The sequence below is a fragment of the Zea mays genome, chromosome 4 (genome assembly GCF_902167145.1).
Source record: "Zea mays cultivar B73 chromosome 4, Zm-B73-REFERENCE-NAM-5.0, whole genome shotgun sequence".
In the NCBI taxonomy this organism is placed as follows: domain Eukaryota; kingdom Viridiplantae; phylum Streptophyta; class Magnoliopsida; order Poales; family Poaceae; genus Zea; species Zea mays.
In genome coordinates this window covers 219235339-219255648 of record NC_050099.1, presented here as the reverse complement: position 1 = coordinate 219255648, position 20310 = coordinate 219235339, and the positions used below count along the sequence as shown (strand labels likewise).

General features: G+C 42.4%; 2 protein-coding genes across 4 annotated transcripts; one reads left to right on the top strand and one right to left on the bottom strand.

Moving 5' to 3' along the window:
• The first annotated feature begins 413 nt into the window (after positions 1 to 413).
• Positions 414 to 6402, top strand: LOC103654617 (BEL1-like homeodomain protein 1). 3 transcript variants are annotated; one of them, XM_020552837.3, is made up of 6 exons: positions 414 to 1280; positions 1421 to 1531; positions 2030 to 2915; positions 4295 to 4677; positions 4960 to 5020; positions 5128 to 6402. In XM_020552837.3, the coding sequence occupies exons 3-6, from the start codon at positions 2148 to 2150 to the stop codon at positions 5929 to 5931; spliced, it is 2016 nt and encodes a 671-aa protein (XP_020408426.1). In that variant the 5' UTR covers positions 414 to 1280; positions 1421 to 1531; positions 2030 to 2147; the 3' UTR covers positions 5932 to 6402. The 3 variants fall into 3 exon arrangements, with proteins under 3 accessions (XP_020408426.1, XP_008679685.1, NP_001344816.1); XM_008681463.4 differs by having other exon boundaries at positions 414 to 1938; NM_001357887.1 differs by lacking the exon at positions 1421 to 1531 and having other exon boundaries at positions 1214 to 1280; positions 5128 to 6304.
• On the bottom strand, positions 6285 to 12602 carry LOC100381930 (transcription factor LHW). Its single transcript, XM_008681465.3, has 10 exons — positions 11912 to 12602; positions 11388 to 11555; positions 11217 to 11298; positions 10260 to 10301; positions 10116 to 10175; positions 7920 to 9545; positions 7709 to 7810; positions 7408 to 7548; positions 7196 to 7321; positions 6285 to 7052 (listed from the first exon to the last, which is right to left on the bottom strand). Exons 1-10 carry the CDS (start codon positions 12001 to 12003, stop codon positions 6891 to 6893), a joined length of 2601 nt encoding a protein of 866 aa, XP_008679687.1. The 5' UTR covers positions 12004 to 12602; the 3' UTR covers positions 6285 to 6890.
• Between the last annotated feature and the right edge of the window lie 7708 nt (positions 12603 to 20310).

The window sequence follows — 20310 nt, the reverse complement described above, 5'->3', positions numbered from 1 at the left end:
GTAGCATATGTAAATCTATAGAATCAATTTACATCTCTCATCCCATGAATTTGAGATATACTTGTATATAAACTCTATAAAGTTATGTAATGTCATGTTCTAAAAAATAAAAAAAAAATAGTATGCTCCGCTAGTTAGATTTCAATTCCTTAAAATCAAAGAAAACAAACGGGCCCTGAGATAGATATGGTGAAATAATTGATTCAATTGGTCCAATTAATATTGTCGTTGAGATAATTTCTTGTATGCTCTTGCCACTACCTGTCTATTCTGCAAAGTATCTCCTATGAATATAATGCCTTGGTTAACACTTAACGCAAGAGGGAACCATATCACAGCTAGGTAGCTTGAGGTGTGCGCGTGGCTTTCGTCGAGCCAAATCATTGTGCTTGCGGAAAACTCAAAAAATAAAGAATTCTCTGTTTTCTTCTTGTATACAGTCATGTTTAACAAAAAAGAAAAAAAAAAGAAAGGAGGGTGAGGTTGCTTTAACCAAATTTAATGGGTGTTTGGTTTGTAGGGACTAATTTTTAGTCCCTACATTTTATTCCATTTTAGTTCTAAAATTATCAAATATAGAAACTAAAATTTTATTTTAATTTCTATATTTAGCAATTTATAGACTAAAAAGGAATAAAATGAAGGGACTAAACATTAGTCCCTAGAAACCAAACACCCCTTACAGTACATAAAAGTCCACATGCATGCTGCATGCACACGGTTGATATTTGAGGGCACAGAGCGCAATCACTCCCTACTTGTACACACCAGTCCTCTCTGATTGCGTTGTGTGCTCAAATTGGTCACCCAAGGCCAAAAACTGTGCAGATGGGGTCTGCACACCTAAAATGCTTTTGCATTGCTTCATGTGTGTGTGAGAGAGAGAAAGAGAGAGGAGTGGGGAGAAAAATCTTGTAGCTAGCTAGAAATCTAGAGAGAATAAAAAGGGGGAAGTTGTGGGGGCTGGGCTGTGTGAGGATAATATTGGAAGTGGGAGGTGGGTATCCTTCCTCCACTGTCCTTTTTCATCTCTCTCTCTCTCTTTTCTCTCTCTAAAAGACTTTGCTAATTGGCCTGCTAGCCGGTCTCCCTCCCCCGGCCTCTTTCCCTTTCAGCTGGAGGAGATAGATGAGAGAGAGGATCAGAGGAAGCAGGAAGGAGAGAGGGATATATAGGCCGGTGTCTTCTGTAGAGAGAGAGATTGAGAGCAAAAGGGAAATAAAGGAGCTCTCGCAGGCACTCGGTACTGACATGAGTGATCTCATGCTCTTGATACCTTGGTACTCTTACATCACCCCTTCTTCACCTTCTTCTTGTTCTTGCTCATCCCTCCTCTCCGGCCCTCTCTTCCTCCTGCCTCTCTCTAGCTAGGACGATCTTCAACAACCCTCTCCCCCTCTAATTCTCTTTCCCCATATAGAGAGAATAAAGGAGAGAGAGAGGCGAAGGCAGGCAGCTAATTTTCTTTTGTTCAAGGGAAAGGACAGCACGTGCCGGAGCTCATAAGCTGGTAGCTGCATCAGTTCCTGAGGTAACTGACATAGAGAAATAGATAGAGATGGTGAGGAGGAAGATAGATGTGTGCGCTGCTGGGGTGATGTGTATGTGTGCGTGCTTGTGTTGACATCTGCGCACCCCGTTTTTTTCTTTGTTAAATCACTTGATGAAGATGGGATGATGCCTGCCTTTTCCTTTCCTTATTAATATATTTTTTCTCTCTCTCTGATACTGATGCCTATTCCACATCTCTCTCAAGCTATCTCCTCTCGAGCTGCTAGATATAGCTAGCTTAGTGTGTTCTTCCTTTTCCATGCATATATACATGCTGGCATGCTGCACCCTAGCTAGCTACACATCTCCCTCTCCCCCCTGCAACCTTCACTCTTCATGGATCCAGTTTCACTTCTCACGCCACATACTCCTCAAATCATTGCTTTGGTATTCTTTTTCATTTTTTTTTTGTTCATCTGAGGTAGTGTTATGTGTTTATAACCTCTTCGATTCTTGTTCTTCCTCTTTGGGCTTGCAGGCAAAACCACCTGCTTACGATCTTGCAGTCATCATCACGCTATTAGTTGAGGATAATTTCGCGCACAAGAGCACGACAAGCCGAGATTTTTGGGGGCGTCGGCGTCGACCTGTAGGCGATGGCGGCGTACTACCACGGTGGCGCCGGCACGGACATCCAGGCCAGCACCGACGGCCTGCAGACGCTGTACCTCATGAACCCGAGCTACGCCGGCGGCTACGCTGACGACGGCGGCGCGTCCACGCCGGGGGCGGCCAACATGATGCTCCTCAACTCGGCCGTGACCACCATGACGCCGGCGTCCTTCGCGCACCACCACCAGCAGCAGTCGCCGCCGGCCGCGCAGCAGCACTTCGTCGGCATCCCGCTCCAGGTCCAGGCGCCGCCGCCGTCGGGCTACAACCTGTGGACCCCGGCCATGGCTGGCGGCGCCGCGGACATGTCGCCGCAGGCGCAGGCGCAGACTCCCGGCGCCGCGGGTGCTGCTGGGGTCAGCGCCGTGCTCAGCCTGTCGTCCCGCGAGGCGCCGCCGGTCACCGTGGCCGCGGTGGCCGCCTGCACCGACGAGGGCAAGTACCTGGGCGTGTCGGCCACGCCGCAGGGGCAGATGGTCATGAGCTCCAAGTACCTCAAGGCCGCGCAGGAGCTGCTCGACGAGGTGGTCAGCGTCAGCAAGGGCGTCGAGGACGCTAAGACGGCCGCTGCCGCCGCGACCAAGAGCCTGGCCGCGGTGAAGAAGAAGGAGGACTCGGAGGGCGCGTCAGGTGGCGGCACCGACGACGGTGCCGGCGCAAAGAGCGGCGGTGGTGCCGCGCCAGAGATGTCCACGGCGGAGCGGCAGGAGATGCAGATGAAGAAGAGCAAGCTTCTCAACATGCTTGACGAGGTCAGTACTCAGCAGTATAATACCATAGTAGTATTGCTTCAATTCATACTACTAAGATTAATTTCACGAGCAAGTTAATTATTTTCCATTTGATGTCTTCTCTCGATCTTGTTTTTTTTTCAAAAAAGAAGATTTGTTTTTTTTTTAAAAAAAAAGAAACTGTTTTCAATTGCTGTTGATGAGGCCTTGACCCTAGAGAGGGTTGTTGGTTTTTCATGAAAGGTGTTGGTTATATCGCCTCAAAATTTGGTAGGGAGAGATATTTTTGTGATGTTTTTGCTGTTTGCTTGCCTCTACAGTCTAAGCACAGTGTTACGTATTAAAAGGCTAGGAACCATTTGCCTTTCGGTCATCTTTGTTATGCTGTTTCTTTTTCTGAAAGATGAGTGACACAAGTTGTTGGAACAGTGCACACCTTTAATTTTTAGTTTGATTGATATATATCAGACTTCTTCCCCACTTTAAATCCTTCCCTTAATCAAACATGCAATTATTGTCCTCCTACTTTATTCTGTGATTTGCACCTATCCGAAAATACTGGTTGTTATTATGTTGGTTTATTCCTACCGTTCATATACCTAGAGATTCTTAAACACCTTGTTTCATTTTGGAAATATCTTAATTTATTTTTAGGCTTATGGGGAAAACAACTAAAAGGTTCGATTCAGATATATAGTACTCCGTTGTTTAGTTTAGAATTATTTGAGAACGGGCAGTAACATGAAAGATTTTTTTTTTTTGTGGAAGATAATATATAGAAACCATATAGACCAAGACAAAGTGCAATAGAAGTTATATATATGGACATATTTATTTAACTAACAAGTGGCCATGAAAATCATATCATCCACTATTTCATCTGCCATAATAATGAAATATATGGCAAGTGGAGGCCTTTCAGCAAACAATCATCATCTTTAGAGATAAGATTTGGAGTGTGCATGCATGACCGCGCAAATAAATTAAACCCAACCACTTCCATTCTTTTGGCTGTACTTTGTCCATACCAGGGTTCAATTCGTTGCTTCATCAAATGTGTGTATCTTTTTGTCTGCAATAGCCGGCTTCGTTGGTGTACACTGTACTGCGAGCTGGATCCAAATACACCATTTGTTTTTTTTATATCGCTTTGTAAATAGAAAACATAATTTCCATGACCATGAGTAGTAAAGATATCGTATCAGGAGGTGTAGCAGTTGCAATTGCACACCGATCAGCATTGATAGAGTTGGTTGACGAACAGTTGGTTGGATGATCGCTAACGAGCCACTTAATCAGCTAGCACGCCCTGATTAATAATGAAGTGGTCGGTCAATGCATAACTCACACTGTTGTGTCATGTGTGCGCATGGCGATGTCGACAACAACGGCACTGGCAGGTGGAGCAGCGGTACCGGCAGTACCACGGGCAGATGCAGGCGGTGTCGTCGTCGTTCGAGGCGGCGGCGGGGGCCGGGTCGGCGCGGACGTACACGGCGCTGGCGCTGCGCACCATCTCGCGGCAGTTCCGGTGTCTGCGGGACGCGATCGCGTCGCAGGTGCGCGCGGCGAGCCGGGCGCTGGGCGAGGACGCGGACGCCGCCGTCGCCGGGGGCCGCACCGTGGGGTCCCGCCTCCGCTACATCGACCACCAGCTCCGGCAGCAGCGCGCGCTGCAGCAGCTCGGCATGATGCAGGGCGGCGCCTGGCGGCCCCAGCGCGGCCTCCCCGAGCGCTCCGTCTCCATCCTCCGCGCCTGGCTCTTCGAGCACTTCCTGCACCCGTGAGTTCTCCCGTTCCAGTCTCATCATGCATGCATCTCATCCTTCTCACTGCAGTGCAGGCTCTGCAGTAGCTCATCATGATCCCTTGTACTCTCCTGTTGGGCGCGCCGACGAGAGCTGGCTGGTGGGCACGTAGGGCCTGCAAGCCCCTTCGAGCTAGCTACTCTTTGTTTTGGCACTTTGCTTGCTTGCTTTCGTGCCCATGGCGTCATGCATGCAACCCCTCACCTCATCGTGTCCGCCTCTAATTGGTCCGCATGGATCCTTGTCTCGTCACGCAGATACCCCAAGGATTCGGACAAGATCATGCTCGCCAAGCAAACCGGGCTCACCAGGAGTCAGGTCGGTAAAGCTGTGAATCTTTCTTTCTTTCTTATCCTGCGAATCAATTTGACTGTTTTACTGGCTTCTTAAATTAACTTCCGAAAAAAATTGTTCCTTTCTGTTAGGTGTCCAATTGGTTCATCAATGCGAGGGTGCGGCTGTGGAAGCCTATGGTGGAGGAGATGTACCTGGAGGAGACAAAGGACCAGGACGCTGGAGGCGGCGGCAACGACGAGGGCAAGTCCGGTGGCGGCGGCAGCAAGAGCAGCGACACCGTCGACGGCGTCATGCCGAGGGCGGACGTGATGTCCAAGTCCGCGGTGCGCGTGGGAGGCGGCGGGGCGGGGGCGGAGAGCGCGTCCACCAACAAGGGCATCCATGGCTCCTCCCTGCTCGAGCTCGGCGGCGGCGATCACCAGCAGTCCCACGCGGGGTTCTACGACGACGATGAAGACGACGGCGACGACGTGATGGGGCGGAGGCTCAAGAAGGCGCGCGGCAACGAGCCGGCGCCGGCGTTCCACCACGTGCACGACATAGCCACGCTGCACGCGCAGGCCGCGGCGGCCGCGAGGCAGCAGCACGAGGAGGTCAGCCACCGGGAGCTCCTCATGAAGTTCATGGAGAGCGGCGGCGGTGGCGGCGTGAGGGACCACCACCAGGACGGCGGCGGGTACTCGCTGTTCGCGCCGGGGCCGTACGGGCAGTTCACCACGGAGCCCTTCGCGTTCGCTGGGAACGGCGGGGTGTCGCTGACGCTCGGCCTCCCGCACGGCGCCGGAGGCAGCGCCGAGCAGACCGCGTCGTTCCTCATGGGCAGCACCACGGCCGGCGACAGCGGCAGCCACGGCGCCGCCACCAGCTACGACATGAACATGCAGAGCACCAAGTCGTTCGCGGCGCAGCTCATGAGGGACTTCGTGGCCTAGCTCCCTTAGGACGCATAGCATAGCAGTCGTCCACGCAATTAATCAAATCATCTCTCCATCGATCAATTAATTTAGAGCTTGTATAGAAATAAAGGGTTCAAGCCTAAATATGCTTTGCGTATATAAAGCAGTTAAGCTTGGACTCATAGGTCTTGCTGGGAATGTAAAGATGGGATATATATCATGGGGCCATGTATATATAGGTATAGGAGGATAGGTAACTAGTTGATACCCAAACATTGTACAAGATTTTATATGTAGATCATAGGGATTGGGGGGTATACAGTAAAGTATGCGAAAAGGGTATATTGGAACTGGACTTAGTGTATGCTGTAGAAATTGGCCTACTAGTATTATCTGCAGCAATTCAGTATTTGTTTTGCTTACTGTAAACATAGCACATTGTGATTCATTGGCAGCACCATGTGCTGTTAGATGACATTGTGGATAATGCTGCTCCAGTGAGATGTTTGTTGGTGGCCTCAGCTAGAATCCAGTGATCTAGTACCTCTGAATGTTGCCAGCAGTATCTGTTCGGAGCAATGACAAATCTGCTCAGGTGTTTTTCCACTAGTCATGCTAACTGGTTCTGATGTGAGAAGATTTATAACAAAGGTGGTATTCCATCTCTCTTTTTTGGTGTGAAATAAACCAACCCAAGAATTTCCATTCTGAATAACAGTACCAAAAAAATCCGCTAATATACGACCAAACAGCGCTAACTAACAAACAAACTAAGATCATACAAACAAAACACTGCCTAACAATCACTCTTGGCGTTGTTTTCCTTCTTCCATTTCTGCGACCTGGTCTCATGAAGGATGTCACATTTGCACGGATTAAGATGTCTCAGGAAAAGCAGGCGATGCACTGGCATATTGGCGATGCTAGTCACTGCAGAAGTTAGTTGAGCTCCTGCTCTTAGCACTTGGGAAGATGCTTCAGGGTTTCCTCTAGTCTCATTGGATGCTGCCTGTTGCTGGGATGACAGGTTGGTGCACCAAGCCAAGAGGCATGTTCATGTTGCTAGCGTTCTCCGCCGCTGCACTGCCGTCACAGTTTGGCTCCAATAAGCGCACAAGCGATAGAAAGATCTCCATTCTGGTTACGTCCCGGTTCGCCTGCATGGAACAGCGTCATCTCATTCCTTTGGATTTCCATTCTGGTTACTGTTTATTACTTCAGATTTTGAACTTCTAGTTACTGTTTTTTACTTCAGATTTTGATCTGAAAGAATCCTGATTATTAAATTTAGCTGCATTACCTCAACAGTGAACCGTGCCCAGATTTTACTTTTGCGCATTTCCATCACACCCCTCAAGATAGTCAGTCCTAGTCCTTTGATGAAATCAGCTATCTCCAAGAAGATTCCTCTATCCTCGCAAAGCATCTGTAGAGGCAACCAAGTCATCACAATCACATGCGTTCTAGGTGAAACATAGTGCCATAAACAATAAGTAGTACGATAGTCATTACCTCCACAAGCATCTGACGAGGTCGGTCAAGATCCTCAACAATGATTGGACATGTCATAGACTGAGAGCCGACATCAAAAGCCCAGGTAGCCCCACCTTCGAAGTAGTCTTTCCAAAGGGGGCCATTTTCACTACCAAGTATCTGGTTGAAGAAGACTCTTTGTATTAAGGACATTTTGCAACTATGGAGGATTAAGTAAAATAATTTGAGATCCTTGTCAGGTAAGCTATACCGTCACTATCTTATCTTAGTCATTTCATAACCCAGAAGGCCAGAACATGACTGTAAAGAACGTGCATACCTTAGACTCGGTAGAGTCCTTGAGCTTGTCTGCATTCTTCGTCACACTTTGTAAGAAAAGCATGTGCTTAACCGTCTTCTCCAACAAACCATCAATGCTACACTATTGACATAAATGTGCAATTGTTAGTACACTGCTGTAGGTAGTTTGTAGATCAGATATATGATTCAAACTTTCAAATTATCATCAGAGAATTCATGCAAGAGCATACCTTTGCCCCATTCGGTACAAGCTCACGAAGCTCTTTAATACGGTCCTGTATCAGCTGCCGGTCCTTAGGTCGTGGCTTAGCACTTTCACCGGGTCGAGATCTCTTGCGATTCGCCTTGCTTGGCGTATCAAGACCTTTGCTGTTAGAAGCTGAAGTACTTTCACATTTCATGTTCTGACCACTCTCAATCCAAAGGCGTATCTGAGACTTGTGCATTCCATTATTTTGGGAAAGACAGTTCTCAGATTTGTCAAAAATACATGGTTGCTTAACAAGCTGTGCCAATTCGTGCTTAATTAGCACTGAAGGAACGCCGGAGGACTCACATCTCTTCAAGTCTATTGAACCAAGATGAGATGTGCTAGGAACATCCGTCAATGCAGTCTTGCAAGAAGCACTATCATCAGGACACTGTTTACTACTTGGATTGACATTTGAGATGACAGCATCCAATAGTTGATCAGTATCAGTTAGTGATAAGATACCAGAATAGTGAAGCTCGTTGTCTAACGAACTGAAAAGGGGTGAGCTATTGAGATATATTGATGATTCAGGGCCATCTCTATCTGAATTCTGAGACTCTGTACCACTCCAGGTGACCAAATCAGACCCAACGTTGTGGGAGAACTGATGAAATTCAGAACCAAGCATATCAAACAAGTCATTATCTGCACCAGGCTCCACTAGCAACGAGGAACCTCTCTCAATGGGCATTCCCGACTCGCATACATCCCTGTTCTTCATTCTCTGAGTGCTTACATTAGCACTTGGATCACTAAATCTATTAATCTTTTGAACTTGCCGTACATTGTTTGACATAATCAATTGATTCTCTTGGTCCATGTTGAAACTGTTAGAAACCTGACCACCAGATTCAGAAGTTGGAACTGAAGGGGTTTGAAATGATCCATTTTCAGGGTTCTCCATTTTCTTATTGAATTCAGAAGATTGGGTGACTTTGAATGGGACAAGAGACTGTTTTTGCTGCAGTGTTCTTGTTGTGTGGTCCAATATTTGACTCGACACACTGGTTGATAAGTTGGCTCTGCTTGCTTTGGCACCTACAGGGAGAAAATCAAAATCCCCAGAACCATTTATATCATTGGATACCATATATCTTCCACGATGCATATTCATGTTTGTAGTTTCGCAGACAGAAGAGTCCTGGCGCACAAGGGATTTTAATATGACATCTCTTGCCAAATCTGCCGATGAATGCACATAATTACTGAACTGTAACTGCCCAATGCTGTTCATCAAGAGTGGCTGCTTTTTAACTGATGCCAAGCTTGGGGAGGTCAAACTTGAGTTCATAACAACACTCTGTAAATTACTTCCAAATTGGTTCTCGCAGAAGGATGCTTGTTGTCTAAACCTAAGGTCAGGCTCAGCATAGACAACGTGCTCTCTAACAGGGTGACCACTCTGTTGTGCAACCTTAAGCAAAGATGCATTCAGCAATGCATTTGGTGGTGTCCTAGTTGACACAGTTGCAGTATCAGGACGTGACTGGCCATGCTGACTTAAAGCGTTTTTAGCCGAAGCAGATGCAGCCATGCTTGAACGGTTGTTTAGCTGAGAACACAACTTCTTTGCAAACATCACAAAATTTATGTTTTCCATAACCTGCCAAAAATCAACCGATTATTTCAATTTCCAAATATTTAGAGAGCATGCAAAACCCTACTACTAACCATCACAGTGAAGTTAAACAATGATTTCACGATCTTTTCTGTTCTTCACAACAATTTCCAACACTAAGCACAAAAAAGGATTCACTATATAGTGGGGAATTTTTATGTGCCAAGGTGTCTAGATGTTCAATCATGAACGAGGATACCAGACTGTGGAGGCATAGATGACATTTTACCACGAAATCAATGGACATTCTGAAATTTATAGTAGGGTAAAGATAGGTCTTCAGATTTGGAGCAGCGTGGCTGAAACATCATGCTTTGTAATTTACATATCCAAAATTTTGAATGGCATATACTCATTTAGCAATGCACTACTGTTTTCTTTTCCACCTTCCATAGCCATCCACAGATGGAGAATTATTTTTCTAGAGCCTTGTGTGATAGTAATGTTCTTTTTATAGAAAATTAGAAATTTCAACTGATAGTGTTCAACAACTCTGACGAATACTTCAAAAAATTCTCTACTTTTGTAGCATGATCTGGAACTGTGAGGCCTTACCAAACCAGCAGAGCCTAACTGCAGGACACCCCGTGGCAGCACAGGAATGATCGCAATTGTCTGCAGCAAGAAGTTTAGAATGAGGTCCAGAAGCAAATGGTGACTATATACTTTTTAACATTTCCAATTCTCAGTCCAACCCACCTGAATGCCAACTCTGAACTGATTGTTCATCTCCGCAGCAACCTATAAAATTGGAAAACTTAGTGTAAAATCTTGACAACCAGGTTACGTAAACACAAAACCCAATTGGACAGAAGATAGTTAAAAGATCAAGATGTTTACAAAAGCGACTTGGTTTAGTCAAAAGACAAACATGGTGTAAGATCTTCACCCTCTTATTTTTTTTCGCATTCATACTCCCTCAATCTCAAAATAGTTAATGTTCTTTTTGAAGAGCCAACCATTTTTAACTTTAGCTAAATATAGGTAGTGTTTGGTTACTAGGGACTAATTTTTAGTCCCTCTATTTTATTCCACTTTAGTCTATAAATTGCAAAATATGGAAACTATAACTCTATTTTAGTTTCCATATTTCACAATTTAGTGACTAAAGTGGAATAAATTAGAGGGACTAAAAATTAGTCTCTAAAACCAAACACCCCCATATACTCCCTCCGTCCCAAATTAAAATTCGTTTTACCTTTTTATCGGATTCATACAATAATCAATGTATGTTCTATATATATGTCTATATTAATAATCATCCATATGAACGTAGACATAAAAATCTAGAGCTAAAACAACTACTATTTTGGGATGGAGGGAGTATTAGAAAATATTAATATTCATAGTTTATATGTAATACAATAAGATAGATCTTTGGATATATTTTTAGGATAAGCTTATTTGGAGATATATTTAGAACAGATGCTTGCGTCACTTGCCACTATTTTTGGTCTAGTGTGAGCGGACCAGAATTAAAGCAGCTCGCTAGCTGACAAAAGTTGAAGGACTGAAGAAGGCTATACCCACAGTGCTTTAAATGAGGTGGCAGCAGCACAATGGAACCAGACAAAACTGAAATTGGGTTCGCATTTATTTCGCTGGAGAATTCTCAGAAGAGGAGAAGCACTCAGCACTCAGCAGTACTGGCCGTACCTCGGAGGAGAGCCCGTGACCATTGGCGGTACCGCGGACGATCCATTGGTGGTTGCCACTGAACGCAGCACGGCCTACGGTCCTGCCAAAACAAAAAACACAGGCGCATCGCGTTCTAAACAAGAGAGACGATGGCCAAACCAAGAAATCGCTGCGGCTGCTTTTGCTTACCCTTGTCCGACGACATGGACCTGCGACGCCATAACGCTGTGAACAAGCGAGCAGATGGTGTTAGCAGCAGGAACAGAGCACCCGGCGTCGCTGGGCAGAGATTCGGAAGGCTCAGATCCGACAGGACATGACGTGTGGCCACAGTAGCCGTCCTCCTGCACCAAATGCCTGTGCATTTCCAGGGGGGGAAATGAGACAGAGGAACCATAACCATGAGGCGATGAGGAGTATGAAATTTGGAGGAAATTGTTCGGCTTTTTTAGCTCAGATATTCCCATCTTCGAAACTTCGAGCGAATTTTCAGAACAGATTAGCAACGAAAACTTGACGGTTGGAAAAAGAATGGTTGAATGAGCACAAAGACCAAAAAATAACTTTTGTTACGAGAACGAGCAGGATACCAGCGAAGAAAAATGAGCACAATGGCAGAAGTCTTAGATTTTTTGTAAGATTCAGCGGGAGGACGAGCTCGAACACAAAAAAACCAAAGAAAATCTGAGGAAACAGTGGAGGCGGCAGCTTACACGGGGTCTGCAGCACCGATGGCCTTCCAGAAGACGGCGTAGGACCACCCGATCTCCTCGCACAGCCGTCGCAGCGCGTCCCCGACCGCCATCTCCGTGCCCCCCGCCCCCTCCCCTCTTCCTCCAGCCGCTCCGCTAGAACCCCGGCGCCCTCAGCGCCAAAACCCTAGCCCCGAGCCCCCGACTCGGATTGCGAGAGAGAGAGAGAGAGAGACGGCGTCCAGTCGCTCGGTCTACGCGCCGCGGCAGCTGGCGCGCCCGGCCTGCTTCGCGCGGAGACCGCCGCCCCTCCACGCAGCTGCCGCCTCCGGAGCACCTACGCGTCCCCTCGCCGCCGGGGCACGGGCAGCAGCCATCACAGGGCGGGGCCAGTGGCCAGCTCCTTTGCCGAGGGGGTGTCGTCGCCCTCCTCGTGAATACAAGACGAGCGCCTCTCACAAGCGGCGGCGGCGGCGGCGCCTGCGATGGCAGCCACGGCTGCGGCGCGCGGACCTCCCGGATTCAGCCTTGTCGCTGGCTGCTGCCTCCACTCCACTCGTGGGGGCGGCGGCTCAGCCTTGCTGCTGCTGCTGCTGGCTGATCTCCACTCTCTATGGTCTGCTCTGCTGCCTCTATTTGCTTGAGAGCTAGCGTCACTGTTGTGTTGTGTGTGTCTCGCTCGCTTTCGTCCGCATTGCTGCTTTGTTTACTTGCCTTCCTTTTCCTTTTCCCTCTTTTTTTTTTCCCTTGCCTTCGCGGCTCCCGAGACAGCCATCATTCCTTCCACAAAGGGCAAAATGGAGAATTACTTTAGATGATGCTTTATAGTTTTATTTGTACCAAATCCATGTTGTGATGACCAGTCTTTTTTTTTGTCTCCGGGCTCCGGGCACATGGCTATACATTAAAATGTCTCTTGTTTCACAGGTAAAAGAGTTATCATAATGTTTTAAAGTAAAATAGAGTTTCTAAATGATATCCTAAACAATTTAAATTATACTGCCTCTCCGTTTTTTTATTTGTCGTAGTTTAGTTAAAAATAAACTAAGGTGCAACAAATATTTAAGAACAAAGGTAGTGGTACCGATTTTTTTTCACAAACTTGTAAAGTATGTCTCTTAAAATTATTGGTCCTATAAGAAGAACACGGCTTGATGGACTAGTTTGACAAATAATCATTAAGTAGAGTCCATAAATTTAATCATTTCTAGACCAAAAGATGCCTTTGTTTATGAGGAGTCCATAAATTAACAGTTGCGCACTTATTCGTCCTAGATTTTGGAGTTGCCACACGCCGGTTGCATATTAGCTACTTTCACTTTTTGCCATCCTTTTGTCTTTACATTAACCCAAGGCACCAGTATCACCGTAGCAGTAAACAAACAAGAATAAACACGGCCGGAAAAACAAGATCGCTGTCGTCGTCGTTGCTGATTTAGGGTTCATGCCTTATTCTAGAATCTCATAATTACCTAAACAACTCCTAAATTTTTGTATTCGATATTGTGCCAGGCCCTCACAATCTCTAGGTCTGTTTGGAAGTAAAGCATCTTTATAGTTTCTAGACAAAATCGTCGTTTTTAGTGATACCATAATATTTTGTGTCATAAGAATAAATTCATGAAACTATATTTCCAAATCCATGGTATTCTAGCTATCATGATATTTTTGGAGTATTGAAAAAAAACTTCACTCCAACATAAAGTTTTTATGGCATGGCTAGCTTTTGCACAATAATACCATGGTTTACAACGCTGTATCCAAACATCGTTTCTCAAAAACCATGGTATTTGGGAGATGACAAAAACTACAGTATTGGCATAGCAATTGTAAGTATAATATTTTATAAAACCATGGTCATAAAAAATATTGTTGCCAAAAGGGGGGGGGGCTTAACTTAAGCTGATAATGAGATTTGTATTAGTTTTTATGCGGTATGGAACTTATCAAAATTAAATCCATAGGGAACCAAACGTCACGTTAATTTATCTGCAATGCTATTTGTCATTTTAATTTCCACCTGTCACCAAAGCTTTATTATAGTACCAGTAGTAGTACACAACTGCCAAAAGTTGCATTGCTCCAAACAAGACAAATACCTGGATAATATAAAGAAGAAAAGAAAAGGAGCAGCGCAATTGGGAATATATGACATGTGTCAGGAGCAGAAAACTAGAGTATTGCTAGTTGCTGCATACTTGTACGCGTCCTGGCCTACACCCTGATCATACCGTGGAGCATTAGCAATGATGGTTACATGGACCTTCAGAAAAAGGCCTTCTTGGAGTGCAAATCATGCGGTCGTGTATGCTTTTGAGGGGCTCGGGTGGGGTGGGGTGGGGGGGGGGGGGGACAGTTTAGATTTTTAACAAATAAAATACTGTAGTATAGTATAGTTTTCCTTGCATAAAGGGCGCGAGGGAAAGTAATAAAGTGTATAGATAAGCCATTCAGACGGCCAATGCTGCGCCTGTGCTAGCTAGCTAGATTGGAGACTTTTTCCAGCAAAGTTGTACTCCATTTAGCGAGTAATTGAGGCTATGCATGGTGATCATTTGATTAGAACCTAATAAATATGGCCAGAGGTTAATTACAATATAATGATAGCTTTCTTCCATTTAAATCGATCTATGTGTTTCAGGGATTTCTGCATTCCAGTTCGAGACCAGCACTTTTCCTGATGATTAAACTAAGACTATGTTTGGAAGCAACTCAGTTCTTTTTATCTTTTAGTCAAGAGAGGCTAGCTTTTTATATTTAAGAAACTAAGAATCTAATTTCTATAAACTGATTCATAAATTGGTATGTTTGAAACCACCTCAATTTCTATATATAAACCAGTTTGTTAAAAAATGGGTGCTTCTAAACAGGGTCTAAGAGCAACACCAAGAGAATAAGTATTATAAAGGTAAATTTAGCTAATATTAGAAGAAAGGTGTATTCAATAGACTCTGTAAATGACTCTTCAAATTTAGTGGCTCTCTATCCCTCTACGTTCGCTCTCCATTTTTAGATAGTTTGCTTCACTCTCTATTCAGTCCGTATGTTTTACTGAGTCTGTTGGATTAGCCTATATTTTTTCTCTAAAATCTATTTTAGAGAGTAGCTAAATCATTAAATTTAGCTAATCTTTTTATCTAATTTTTTGGATTTGCTCTAAGTTATCCACTTTTATCTCGCTGGACTTAATGCTTGCAGCGGTTAGAGACCCTTGACTAGCTAGCAGAGCAATCAAACTGGCGACACGCACACGTCAATCCATGCTTTTACCACTAGAATCCAGCTTTTGCTAAACCAGATCTTTGTCGTTTGATCTTGCTCACTTTCCGTTTGGTCCCCATCTGCCGCTGAAATGTCCTTTCTCTCCCTCCCTCCTTGCTTGTATACCCACTATGCTAGGTAATGGTTGTGGAGAAGAGATTAGTTCTGCTCATGTCATCTAATCCTTTAACTAAAGGGAGCAAATGCAGATGTATCCCTTTCAGGTATGATATGATGTTATATCCTAATTGTTGCTGTGTTCCTTGACCAGTCCAACACATGTTATGTCCCAGCAGCTTGAATCTTTTTTTACGTTGCTTCGCTGTTTAAGTCATGTTTGAAAGCAACCCAGTTTTTTTTTGTGTGTTGCTTCGATGTTTAGTCACATACCTAAAAAGCTCTATGGACACACACACGCAAAAAAAATATATATGCCGCCACTTTATTTCAAGATAGCTGCCGAAAGCGATTGATATATGTATGATTAAGAATAATGTGCACCGTGTTTGGAATTAGGCCGTTAGCAGGAACGTGTTGCATTTCATTGTTTAATGCTAGAGAAGATGACCAAATCCAATCGATGAAAGATTTCGATGGGTCGTTAGCGCGGATGCTTGCACTTGATCTCTTTGATCTAGAAATTGACTAGCGCACATGTTTCTTCTAGAAGGTCGAGATATATATATCGAAATAATCTCGCTGGATGGATGTAGGGGAGAAAGCAGGAAGAACTATGTAGATGACCAATTTGGTTCAATTAACTTTTGTTCTTGCCATAAAGCTGGATTCCGTCATTACTGACGAATACCAAATAGAGTAGGCAGGCACTACTTCGAGCTCCCAATCACTGGCACATTTTTTTTGTTCCATTAAAGGACGGTAAAACATTTACCATACATTTTAGTAAAAGAAAATATAAAAAAAGTTGTCGGTCTAGTTTTTTAAGTGAAAGCTAGGTATAAAACCAACCAACTAGAATACAACGATCAACAACTCAAGCATCAAGGCTGGGGCTTCTAAGAGGATGTTTAAATGTATTATAGCTAATAATTAGTTGGCTAAAAAATTGTTAGTAAAATTAGCTAGCTAACAAATAGATAGCTAACTATTAACTAATTTACTAAAAATAGCTAATAGTTGAACTATTAGCTAGGATGTTTGATGTCTCCAACTAATTTTAGTCAGCTTTAGTGCATTCAAACACCCCTAAAACTTAACACAACTTCTAGTGCATATGAGGCAACACTAAAAACAAACTCAACCGAAAACGTACTGGCAGATATTTTGATTTGAGCTCTATTTAGTACTGTAGAAATCTAGCTTAAAAAAGATTTGTAGATTTCTCGTAACGGGTATTCCTTAGCTCGACGAAGATGTGAACTTGGTGCTGTTGGGTCATAAAGCTTGCCAACTTGGTTCTCATTATTGATATGCAAAAGCAATATCTAATATATTCAAGGACATATCTAGCAAAAAATTAGGATAGGGCTGAATTAAACCGCTACAGTGATACAATCTTACTAAAACTATGTCCAGCACCATACCCATATGGTTATCAAAAATATTGGTTTGTTGTACTGTAGACCGTATTGCAGAGAAGAGTTTGAATATAGAAATGTGTAAGCTGCTAGAGATAGTCTAAATCACTCACAGTAAACGTATATAATAATTTGAAGTAGTATTATATTAAAACATCGAAATTGTATTATATTAAAACATCGATGAAGGATAAAACTCATAAAATATATAATGAGATTATATTATATATGTATTAAATTTTAGGAGAGATTTTAGTGGTTACTATAGACTTGGGAGCGGTAAGGGGATGGAGCCCCCCATCCCACCGCTAGTTACATGCCTGAATACATAATGCCTCCAATCCCATGTAACTCCAAAAAAATGTTGATTTGGAGTGATGCTTGCACAATACCATGATCTATTTTAGTATAAAATAGTCTTTAAAGGCAACATGCTCTCCTACTCTTTATCTATGTGTCTCTCTAAATTATTTTATATCTTGAGGTGGATATTTAGCCAACTATAGAAGTTGGTTTATAGAGACGGGTCAAAAATTAGTTATCCATATACGTCAACTTCTAGCTAGAGGTAGTTGGAATTTGATCTATCCCTCTAAATAGTTTTACATAACTTTTGATTTGGACCTAGAAAATAAATAATAAATGAATAACTCTAAAAAAACTCACGAGATGACCCATCCTTGGTTGCAAGCTAGAAGCTATATAATTTTCATGCAAAATACACATGTACACATGAGGATCAAACTTAGACTAGCAGCCTCGGTATGTTCTTACGAAAAACACATCACAAGGATCGAACTCATGACTATCGTCCTCATATGTTGCTTCTTTATCATTGCATCTTAAAGTCACTTGTGATCTCATGGATGCTACTATTATTCCTTTATATTCACTTTAGCAAGTATTATGATGAATACTAGAAACCTAAACAATTTTAAATGGGAAATGTTTAAACTGAAACGATTTAGATCTTGCCTAGTAGGATCAGTGATACAACTTTGGTTTGTATCATGTCTATATTCATGGTTGTTTCATTTTTTTTAGAAAAATGGATTTCTAATTTCAAAATTTGAAAACATAATCTTTGGATCATAAATACTTTGAAATGGAAATGACATCAACCATAATATAAAGTTTGTCTTCATCCAACTTGATTTGAATAAAATATATATTAGCACTTATTTTATAGGAGGGTGGTTTTCCTAGTTGTCTCTAAAAATACCTCTATTTTTAGAGTGGGCAAACTCTAAAAATGCCATTTTTTAGAGGCAGTTGGACTTTCTTGCCGCCTTTCAAAATAGAGGCATTCTTAAATACAAGCCAACTTTCTATTCATCTTTAAAAATTGATTTCTAGAGATAGGCTATTTTTATAAGTTTCTCTACCAAGAAAGTGAGACACCTCTATAAATAGCTTCTACATCATTGTTGGTTGAGTTATTTTATTTCTATTTTTGAAAAAAAAGTCTCAAGGTCCTTATTTTATTTAGAATAGAAAATATTGGTATGTAGTAGTGAAGCACAAACAGTCCCTTAACAAACACCATGCCTTCTGACCTTGCTAAGCTGGAGACTCTACTCATGTGGATTGACAAGCCCATAGATATCTTTCAAATGCCATAATAAATGAGTCTTCTTTTATATGATAATTGTAACCCTCAAAACTGACTTCAACTAATCAACTAGGCGTAACATTCATTGAACTAGTGGTACCAACTATAGCAAGTTACAAAAAATAAAACACACACACATGCATCATCCAAACGCCACAACTGATGAACCTTCTTCTTTGATACGAAAAGTGTCACCCTCAAAACTAGGGATGGATTCGGATGTCTAGAGATTCGAATTATTCGTATTCGTATTCGGATAAAGTGCTAATATGGATATTTGTATTCGTATTCGATTTTAATATGGATGTTAAATAAACATATCCGAATTCGTTTTTTCTCTATCCGGTTTAAGATTCGTATTCGACAACATTCGACAAAACTGTGAAATATCCGATACTATTCGTATCCGAAAGAAAAACCTATTCGATAAAATCAATTTAAACTTACTTTCATTACTAATTACAAATTACAAGTGATTTTAAACTTTAAATAATGTACTAAAAACTGAAATACACCATTTAAAATGTTAAAAATATTCATATCATAAATAAATGATTGTGTTAATCTTACATTACTAGTGATATACAATTATATAAATTTTAATTAATATTAAAAAGTCTAATTTTGAATACATTAGATTATTCGAATTTTTAGAGTCCAAAATACAAATATACTTAATATACGAAAATATTATATTTAGAGTCCAAAATATAAATATACTAGGCACAAATAATTTATTTAAAAATATGATATTAAACTAACTTTCAATTAAATAATGTATATGTACTATTGTTTATAATTTGCTTGTAATATAATTTTTATGAACTATAAATCCATCGATAAAACAAATTAATACTTGTTATGATGCTATGTTCCAAATCAAGTAAGTATCCGAATGTGAATCCGAATTCGAACTATTCATTTTGTATTCGTATCCGATAGTATCCGTAACCGTATTCGAATTAAAAATGGTAAATAGTGACATTCATATTCGTTTCCATGTGTATCCGATCTGAATCCATTCCTGCTCAAAACCAACTTCCTAGAGATTGCCACTTGCTTTCTCCGTTCCCAGTCACAATATGTTTTTATATTTCTAGATTCATAATTTTTATTATGTAACTAAACATAATATATATCTAGATATATAATTAAAAAAATATGAGTATAGAAAGAGAGAGAAAATACTATTTCAGACAACGAGAGGTGTAACATTCATGTTGTGTTGTGGTATACCAATTAATAATATAATACAAATAGCAAGTCGCAGAAAAACAAAACGAACACTATAATATATACACTCTCATACGGAAGACATAATAGTAGCTTCTAGGTTCTAGCTAGGAAGCGGAGGCGCTGTTGGGTGCCCTGGGCAAGAGGGATCTGCTGCTGGCAGTGGAAAGCGCCAAGCATGGACGTTGAAGTGGCAGCGCCAGCGTGGCCACCAACCCACTCTCAACAACGCTACCAGACACGATCCGCGTGAGAATCTTGACCTCGGCCTCTTGCAAATAATGCGAGCACAGGAAATACTCTCCTTCAGTTCCTGCATGCATGGCTCCGTGTAACCGTGTTTCCTTGGTTGGATTGGATCGTTTCCTAGCCGCAGGGGCAGCCACGACCGCCCGCACCCGGACTGTGAATGAATGACCAAAAATAAGTTTAAGAGTTGTTTTCTTAAACCCGATTAAAAAATATTAATATTTATAGTGCTAATAAATTTCTTAAATTGGTTATAAAATATATTTTTAATAAACTTGTTTAGAGTTAGAATTATTAATATTTAGACTCTTATAAATAAGATGTACACTTATTTTACAATAACACAGCTGGTGGGACCCTTTATTTATCGTTTCTTTCTTACTAAATGCCTGTTAATGACATACTGGTACCGGTATATATTTATGGATGTTGAGCAATGAAACCCTATTCCGAACAATGCTCCTGAACACCACCTCGCTGCCGCTCTCGCACTCGTCGATGCATCGCTCAAGCTCCTCGTGCTTCTC